The sequence below is a fragment of the Diadema antillarum genome, unplaced genomic scaffold (assembly GCF_040938485.1).
Source record: "Diadema antillarum isolate AM-2024a unplaced genomic scaffold, OU_Dant_1.0 seq00000082_RagTag, whole genome shotgun sequence".
NCBI classification, from domain to species: domain Eukaryota; kingdom Metazoa; phylum Echinodermata; class Echinoidea; order Diadematoida; family Diadematidae; genus Diadema; species Diadema antillarum.
In genome coordinates, this window is record NW_027271175.1 from 2,551,812 (window position 1) to 2,561,906 (window position 10,095).

At 38.5% G+C, this 10,095-nt stretch overlaps 1 protein-coding gene across 1 annotated transcript; it reads left to right on the forward strand.

The window, feature by feature from the left end:
• The first annotated feature begins 5,159 nt into the window (after window positions 1-5,159).
• On the forward strand, window positions 5,160-6,825 carry LOC139726312 (UDP-glucuronosyltransferase 2B1-like). The gene has a single exon (XM_071637379.1). The coding sequence runs from the start codon at window positions 5,200-5,202 to the stop codon at window positions 6,823-6,825; it is 1,626 nt and encodes a 541-aa protein (XP_071493480.1). The 5' UTR covers window positions 5,160-5,199.
• The last annotated feature ends 3,270 nt before the right edge of the window (window positions 6,826-10,095 follow it).

The following is a 10,095-nucleotide window of genomic DNA, read 5'->3' on the forward strand; positions in this document are numbered from 1 at the left end:
CAGAAACTTCAAAAATTCATAACTTTTGAACGGATTGTCCTATTTTCCTCAAACTCTCATTGATGTGTTCAATTAATATTGTTGCATTCACTCAACCCCCATGTCTATGAGGGTGAACTTGTCCTTTAATGATAATAACAGTAACGACGTCATAATTATTGCAAGTTTGCTCCATTATGCCCCACCTTCCCCATGCTGTAGTCGGGATCTTCGACATGCAGCGGCTCCGTGTAAATATGATCTCGATCATCTCACATCGACCACCTTCATAATGGTTATTTTTAAGCACTCGGTAACTACCAATATAATCGCCATCATCTGAACGTTTTTTTATTATTATTATTATTAATTGTACCTATATCCAATGACGGGGCGTGTTTTGTTTTTGTAAGGTGCTTGCAGTTAGTCCCCTTTATATTTTGTGTCTATGTGTATGCAGGACTCGACACTAACTTTATTTTTCGGTGGCCCGATGGGGCCACCAAAATCATCAATTTCAAATTTTTGGTGGCCCGAGAGAGAAATTTGGTGGCCCCCCCCCAAAAAAAAAAAAATTGATAAAAGTCCATTTTTTTAAAATAAGTCGCACACTTACTGCATGTATTTATGCATTTCCGGCGCAAAAAGTTACGAATTTATTGACACACTTTTCAAAAAATTTGCCCTTTTCTGAAATTTGGTGGCCCGACTTTCATTTTTGGTGGCCCCGGGCCACCGTTAGTGCCGAGCCCTGGTATGTGTGTGGGGTGTCTATCGATCTTCTGGGGTATTAATGTCTTATAAAGAGATTTATTTCGTACAGGCAAGGTATTCTAAAGAGTTAGTAGTTTTGGTTGAGATGGGAGATTCAAATTTTAACGTTTTGCGAGGTAATCAGAAATCACGTGTGAAATCTAAAAAGGATACAATTCTAAAATAAATTCAAAGTGTATTGTATCAAAATCGGTTTAAATGGCCGAGATATCCAAAAACAATGTAAATTATTGGGCCAAACAAAAGGTGGGTCCAACGTTTTATTAGGATCCCTCTGTTTTGAATATCTCAGCCATTTCAAAACCAATTTTCATCGAATAAACTTTGAAATCCTCGTAGAATTACGTCCTCTTTCATATTCCATAAGAAGTTTCTCGTTATCTCACAAAAAAGTTGGAAACCTGACGCCCCATCATCTCAGCCAATGCTATACCATCCTTTTGATTTTGAATGCCTTCCCTTTATTTTAAGATGGTGAACGCGGTCCCCCCCCCCCCAAAAAAAAAAGATCTTATGTTTAAAGAAAGTGAAATGCATGCAAACTGACAACTCGTTTCATTAGTGAAACACATCAGGAAAGTTTGAGGAAAATCGGACGATCGATGCAAAATTTATGAATTTTTAAAGTTTTGGTGTTGGAACCGCTGGATGAGGAGACTACTAGAGATTATGACGTATGAGTGGACAACAATATAAAGAAAATATAAAAGGAATTCCACAAAAATTTACTTTTCTAGCAAAATGAAAGAGTACTTGACAAACCGCTGTCAGAAAGCAGGGGGAATAATTGCTACCCCTAACATATGTCAGTATCAAGTTTATGGAATGTGTAATTTTCATGAAAAATGAATTTTTATTGAATTCCCTTTGTATTTTCTTTATATTGTAGTCCACTCATACGTCATAACCTCTAGTAGTCTCCTTACCCAGCAGTTCCAACACCAAACCTTTAAAAATTCATAACTTTTGCATCGATTGCCCAATTTTCCTCAAACTTTCACTGATGTGTTTTACTAATGTTACTACTTTCCCTCAACCGACAGTGCTCTTTGGGTTTACGTTCCCTTTAATGCCAAACATCATACCAGTTGGTGGTGTGAAGTCAAGACCTGCTTATCTTCTAGACGATTGTCTGGAGAAATTCATGGAAAGTTCCGGGGAACAAGGAGTTGTTGTTTTCTCACTGGGTTCATACTTTGCCGAAATTACAACAACACACCCTGACGTGGTCGACCTATCTACAGAGGCCTTTAGTCGGGTTCCACAGAAAGTCATGCACTTGAAGGAACTTCCCTCAAGGAAACTGCCTGACAACATCAATGCGTTACCATGGTTACCACTCAACGATCTCATGGGGCATCCCAAAACACGAGCAGTCCTGTACCATGGTTATTATGAAGCCTTGTATCATGGAATTCCCCTCGTCGGCATGCATCTAGCAAGCAAGTGGTCAGTATGACGTTGCAGTAAGGGTCCTCAGCAAAGGCCTTGGCACGAAAATAGATAAGAACAGACTCAGCACAGAACACATATACGAACAGTTCAACCAGGGGTTGCCTCACATCCCTGGTTCAACGAAGTGTTGTCCGCTCCTAAGTATCGGGCTACCGCCAAACGACTGTCCACCATCTTCCAAGACCGACCGATGAAGCCGGCCGATACTGCTGCATTTTGGATCGAGTACGTGATCAAACATGGAGGGGAACACTTGCGCCCACCAACTCTTGATATGCATTTTCTATCGGATTTACATGCTTGATATAGCAATCGTTGCTTTCATATTTTGTTGCCATTGTGTGCTATTTCATTCTTTTTTTTAGTTGAACGCTGTTGTTGCCGTAGAATTCCACATGCGAAACTGGAGCAAGATTAACATTCCAACATGCTGTATGTACTGATATTGATACTTACATGGGCTTCTTACTACCCTGACAAGATCTCTAGTCTTGTGTAATTGCCATGCTTCATTTATAAACTTCATATGTTTGGTATTACATGTTAGTTCACTCGTTCTTTGTCATTTGTTTGTCATGTACAAATGTTGTGATTTTTGTAATGAAACACAAATTTTAAGTTCAATAGATCTAATTGCTGATTTCCTCCAGACAGTATTTTAAGATTACATGAAGACTGATGACGAGTGTGTGTCATTGAAATTGAAACAAGCTTGAAAAGAGACGATAAAGCCGTTCAAGATAAATGAAACAAATTATACTAGACTTTCAGTAGTTTGCGCATATTTCATGAGTGATGCGCAAGGTCACTTTCATCAAACATACATAATGGGACCTCTTCCATAAATTGTGATTTGAGATGGATATTGAAAACTTCCATCGAACATAAAGATTAAACGCAATGAGTCGCAATGAAATATGCATCAATGCATTGCAATAAAACAAATTGTAGTTCGAAAACATCACTACAATTGTACTATGATGCATCTCTATATGCTAGTTATTTCTTCTCACAACTTGCTCTATATGCAGAACAATAACAGTAACGATAACAATAACCAGCTTAAATGTAAAAATAGACAAAATCGCTGGGATCGTCTACACATCATGCATGGCATGACTTGTGTAAGTACGCCCTGTGAAGACGCACTTGAAAATTTTATTCAATCTATTATGAACTTTCATGGGTGAGTATACACATTAGTTTTACAAGATTTAGCTACGTTACCTATCGGATTTCGAAGTTTGGTTGCCGTTTTCTTTAAATCGACTCACTCAGAGGATAACATAACACACAAATCGGTAAATTTAATTAATATCGCGTTCCGATAACTTTGCAGAGGTTTTGTGGCTGGTGTTGCTATGTATATAGGAACACGTTTTCCACAGCCTTTGATGTACATTTCTTTAGATACTAATTAAGTTAAAATGCATTCGGAGTTCTTGTTAGAGAATTTGATCTTTCACTATTAATTTGTTGCGATAAACAACAACGACAAACTGATCGGATGTAATGATCGCAAGAGATGGGGCATCCTGGCACAGTCTCTGTGGTATGTACCAGAATGCTGCAAAACATGCACGAGATAACATTCAAGGTTTTATTCATTCCCCATAAAGGAATATCTTTCTTGCATGGCCACCACACGGGACCTCCTTTTTATTCCCTGTCCGAGGGCCAGTGTTTTGCCTCTTGTAGATAGAGAGGACGACATGATATTGTGATAACACACAACATTGCTCTGTAAGACTCATTTGGATTCGAACCCGTGCCCCCGAACCCAAGCCACTGATTGAGGACAGTTACGCCCCGACCGAGTCAACACCGTTACTCAGTAATAACATCCCCTCATCTCTATAGTCACATTTTCCATCATAATATGATTCTATACTGTCCTATTGATGGTCTGAATGCAATATTTACCTTTCGATGTCGATACAATGAATTCTGTAGCAGATTAATGGGAGGCTAAGTGAGGCACTGATGCCATCACGTCTCCGTAATTTTATGCGGTTGTGACCGATACTATTTGTAAAAATACAGCCCATAACCCTTTGGAATTCTTAGATTCTTATTATGTGAAATTTCACTTAAGGTTCTCGTTCGTTCTATATAATTCTACTGTAGGCCTATATAGTATATTTCGGTAATTATGAAGAGGATGTCAGTTGAGTTAAGCACATTTCAGATTTCACGCATGGATTATGTACTTCGTATTAAGCCAAAATAGCTGGCAACCAATACATAATGCAAACGATATACATGATTAATATAAGACCAACAAACTCTTTCTTTGTCAAGTTGTCAGGTAATGTCAATGCATAACAATTCGTGTTTATCAAAAGAATAAAAATGAAACGTACGTTGTATTGTCATGAAAATAATTGATGTAAGTGGATTTTCAAAAGGTGAAAACAACCAATCGCGAAGAGTTAATCAACTATTAGCAAAGCAAGCCATCAGTCGGAACAATACGCAGTGTACAAAAAAATATACGATTCATCGGACGAGCACACAAATCAGAAGATGAAATTATAAGTAGGCCTACATGTTATCATAATTATCATATCCGCGGGAGTTGTTTTTTTGTGCCCGTGTACCCCGTGTCACGTGACCTAATAAGAGATAAAAGGCCAGATAACAGTCATATATCATAAACGAAAGAAATAGCCTTCCCCTCGATGTTCCATTTTCAGTTTGTTTGTTTTTTATTTTGTTTTTTGTTTTTTTACCGAGTACAACAATGTCACGATCCGAATATTGTTTCGTGTAAATTTGTACAGTGAGATCGTATACGTATATTTACAGGGCCAAAGTACAGCAAGTTCAAAGTCTGGTCACTGAAGGCTTTTCCACGCCAAAAGGTACGGAGAATAAAGACGTTAGAATGCAGTCTTTAATCACATACATCCTATCACGTTTTCGCTAGTGATATTCGAGACAACGTATCTTCTTGTATCCTGTCAGCTTAGATAGTTCAAAGTAAGCATCATGAAGTCTGCGGTGAACAGATGGACATCAACAAGGAACTGCTTGTTGATAAGTCTGGTTTTGGTATGTGCATCGTTGCAGGTGGAATCGGCAAACATACTGCTGTCCGGCGTTTTTGGCGACGGCAGCCACTATTTCTCCATCGTACCAATCGGTAGGAGCCTATTACAAAAGGGGCATAATGTGACCTTCTTGGTGGCCGATGAATACCTGCACAAAGCAGTCGATATTTCTGATTCGGAATTCTTTAACTTTGAAGTCTTCCACTTTCCTGGCCTGAAAGAGAAAATGGATGAGATGTACGGTCGCTTGGGTGAAGTCACGTTTACAGGATCAACGCTCTCTAAACAGAAGCAATTGTTTCAACGGATGAACATCATAAATGGTCAAGTGTGTAGGGCTATGTTTGAGGATCCCGAACTCCTTGAGCGAATGCGATGGTACGACGCCTACGTTCTTGATGTCGTCTGGCCCTGTGGAGTTTTCGTCAAATCCTATCTCGAGAGGCACAAGGACACCAAAGACATTCCAATTACGGTTTTCGCGCCAATGGTTCCAATTCCGTTTATCTTCGATCAGTCAGGTTCCCCTTTCGTACCTTCCTATCAACCCGTAGCTGGGACAAGCTTCTCTACTTCTACTAGTATGTCATTTTTGGAAAGGTGCCAAAATGCTTTCTTTTATCTTTATTTTGTTACTTCACTTAGTAGAGAAATATTCCTGAGTCCTTACTCCCAGTTGGTGTCTGACTACAATTTGGACCCCGCGCTTACGTCGAGCATAAGTGTGCACATAGATCTGTATTTCATCAACTCTGACTTCTCCGTGGAGTTTCCATTTTCAGTAATGCCAAACGTCATACCAGTTGGTGGTGTGACGTCAAGGCCTGCAAATCTCCTAGACGAGGATCTGGAGGAATTCATGGAAAGTTCCGGGGAACATGGAGTTGTTGTTTTCTCACTCGGTTCGTACTTTGCCGAGATTACAACAACACACCCTGACGTGGTCGACCTGTTTATAGAAGCCTTCAGTCGGATTCCACAGAAAGTCATCATGCACTTGAAGAAACTTCCTCCGAGGCAACTACCTGACAACATCAAGGCGTTGCCATGGTTACCCCTCAACGATCTCATGGGCCATCCCAAAACACGAGCAGTCCTATACCATGGTGGGAACAATGGCTATTACGAAGCTTTGTATCATGGAGTTCCCCTCGTCGTAATGCCGTTGGCAGGTGACCAATATGACGTGGCAGTAAGGGTTCTGAGCATGGGTCTTGGCACGAAAATAGATAAGAACAGATTGACCACAGAACACATATACGAACAGCTCAACGAAGTGTTGTCCAATCCCAAGTATCGGGCTACCGCCAAACGACTGTCCGCCATCTTCCGAGGCCGACCGATGAAGCCGGCCGATACTGCTGCATTTTGGATCGAGCACGTAATCAAACATGGAGGGGAACATTTGCGTCCACAGACCCTTGACATGCCCTTCTATCAGATTTACATGCTTGATATTGCCACTGCTGTCATTATATGTGTAATGGCAATTTCTTTCATAGTTATCCGTGCAATTAGGTATTGCTGTTGTTCTAAAAATTGGTTGAAAGCCAAGCGGGAATGACACTTGAATAAGGTGATGTTTTCATGAGAATGATATGTATCAGGAGAAACGAATGCGAGAACAATACTTAATGATAAAATTTGTATTGGAAGAAAGGATGCTTGACATTATTGATACGGGGAACAAACGGCAAGGATTTGTAAACAAGGTCATTGTGATGATATCTCTTTTTCTTCAGGGTAATCGCAGTTGATCTTGTGAAGCAAAACAATTCTGAAATAAAGACTTTTATATGAAATTCTCTTTTTTGTCACCATTTGTAAATTACGTCTTAAGACATTAACCATCATAGAAATGATCTATAGGACGAAAACCGCTTGCAAAAGTGATTCTGATATTTTACTCATAATACTCCAACGGTTTGTTTTATCGCTCCGGATACGTTCAAAGTTTGATCACTCAAAATATTTGACAATGTTTAGTATGTGACTGAAATAATCTAGTAGTTGTATCTATAGTCTCGTAATGATAAAAGCAGAGTGATGATGAGTGTAGATTGGGAGAGAGGATAACTTTAACTGTAAGGACACAAACATTTTCGGATTTTAATGCGATCTGATGTGATTCAATGTGATTTAAATAATATATTGTGGCAAAGTGAACTGTGTGGATGGGGTGATTTCATTGTCCCATTTGAAACAAGTAATGCTTGAAATAAGCATTATGAGCGTTATGTGTCCCGCAGATCGGGCGTAATAGGCATTGCTCATCTTTTGCCAGGTCTTTATAAGCATTAGCATCTCTTTCAGTAATTGTTTGTGCATGTTTAAACTCCGAAAAGTCGAACGAAAGACTTAAATTAAAGAACTCGCGAGTAAGTTAATATAAAAATGACCGTAATTATAATTAGAATAAAATGCAGGCTTTGGCCTGTTTTTGTCGTCCTCATGAAACTACTTTAAGTTGTACATAAAGGTCTAGACAGCAAAATTTCAAATATGCATTGCCCATGGCAAATGCTATGGCAAAAACAGTATGAAGAAAGTTCCGGTATAGGTCAATTTTATTCATCTACATTTTGCTGTTTTTATCCAATCAAATATTGGCTAGAGCCCATATCTTTTCCTTACAATTCTGAACTAACTTTTGAATCCATGTTTAGAATAATTAAGAATCTATTCACAGATACATCAATGTCCCTTGTAAGAATCAAGACAATGATAATAACATAATGATGAAAACTATATAAAAACTAGAACGACATAGAATGTAACGAATATAACGATAAAAACTAACGCAACACGAACAGTGATCAAAACCACAATGAATAGAAATGAAATGTTGGAGCACGTCTTTCAAACTTCATTTTGTTGTTATTGCCATGTCAAATGTATGTTCTTGTTTGATTGAGTAAAAAGTAAAAACAAACATTCACATTGTTTACATCTAGTTAAAAAAGAACAAATCAAAGTATTAAGCATATAGGAGTTGATCGATACTATTGATTACAATGACAATGACAATAATATTATGATGAAAGCAATGCACAGATGGTACGTTGTTCACGGAATGAATGATATATGTAAGTATATAAATATATACAAATATATATGTATAAGATATATGTATATAAATTAATATTACTGTGTACAACAATCTTCACATACATCTGCACTATACTTATGCCGAGTGCTCTCTTGTTTGTGCGTGTGTGTGTGTGTGTGTGTGTGTGTGTGTGTATTTGGACTTTTTCGTTAAAGAAGACGTACAGCACGGATATAATCATATTAACAGGAACGCGGTTTGTACGTGAGAGTATATCCGCACTGAGTAATAATTAGATTTGTATAAAGAATCCCTGGTCAGCAAAGAAAGAGGTGTAGCATGCGATTAGTCCTAGACTGGAGCTAGGTCAGCATTAGTCAGCCGATAGTTCCAACTTAATCCCTGCCAATAACACCCAGCAGTCACCAAGGAATTTTTATGTTGTCTTCGAGGTGTCAAAATCCTTGAATGTGTTTATTGTCAGATAAACAAAAGTGTGTATGAAGAATACTACTGTATATTTCATATCGTTCCGATGTCTTTTCAAGCACAACTTTTTTCACAGACACTTCTTTTTTGTAGGTCAAATATCTCTTCTCTAAAATAGAAGAAGAAAAGCAAACATCTTTTTGTAATACAGAGGCCGACACAAAATGAATTTGGTCTTTCATACTCTCTAAAAAAAAAATCGAGTGAAAATTTTCACCAAAATCTTCGAGTGATCCCTGACGTCACTCCAAAATGATTGAAAATGAGCATTTTCACTCAAAATTCACTCCAATTTCACTCGAAATTCACTCTTTTTTGTATTCACTCTTTTTAGAGTGAAAATTTTCACTCGATTTTTTTTAGAGAGTAACAAAAATTCGATTCACCCAATCAACATACCTCATAGCATGCGTACAAGCATTCAGAAAAGAAAGTTTGTTGGTCTGTTTAGTGCTACTCCTTCCCAACCCAACCCACCCCCCCCCCCCCAAAGCCTGTGAAAATGTAACGCTTATTAAGAAAATCTATATCGGAAAAGTCCTTCGACGACACTCACCTATCTATCGCTTAACTTTCGATTCCTCCAGAACTGTTGCTGCCTAATCATAACAATGACATATTTTGCAAGCTATCACGAATTGTAAAGTTGCCCAGTGAAGAGAAGAAAGGAAAAAGTACCCCAAAAGACTGTTAACTTCTCAATATATATAATATAAATATATACCACCATTACATTCTATTGTGTCCTTTCATTTTAATTCTGCGCAGCATAAGCAGAAAAAGACACTACTACAACAGCACTTCGTTCTCAAGTCCTAGTCAAAACCACTTGCGGATAATGTGGACAAAATATTTCCGTTTTCAAACTCAAATGAATGTGAGTGGAAAGGTGAAATTAAGTTGAAATTAAAGTGAATTAAAGTGGACACAACTCTCTTTCATATTATTTACTGTTCATTTGATTTCATGTCATCTATTTCCACAATTTGAGTAAAAAAAAAACACACCATCAAGAGGCATACAATTTACAACATTATTATCAATTATTTTGAATGAAGTCCAAAGGGGCCCAAACGCCTCCTGCGCCCCGTCCAGTAGACACAGCATCGCAGACGTTTTGGCATCATGGCAGACAACGCGGCGCCTGATCAGGATCCACCTCAAGACAGCCCAGCGGAGAGTGTCGGCGCAAGATTATGACGTCACGCATAGTTATTACTGCTGTTAACGGTGGTAACTGTCACCAGGCAAAATTGCAAGGCGCTGGCCCGTGCCTGGAACGGTTACAGCTCGTTA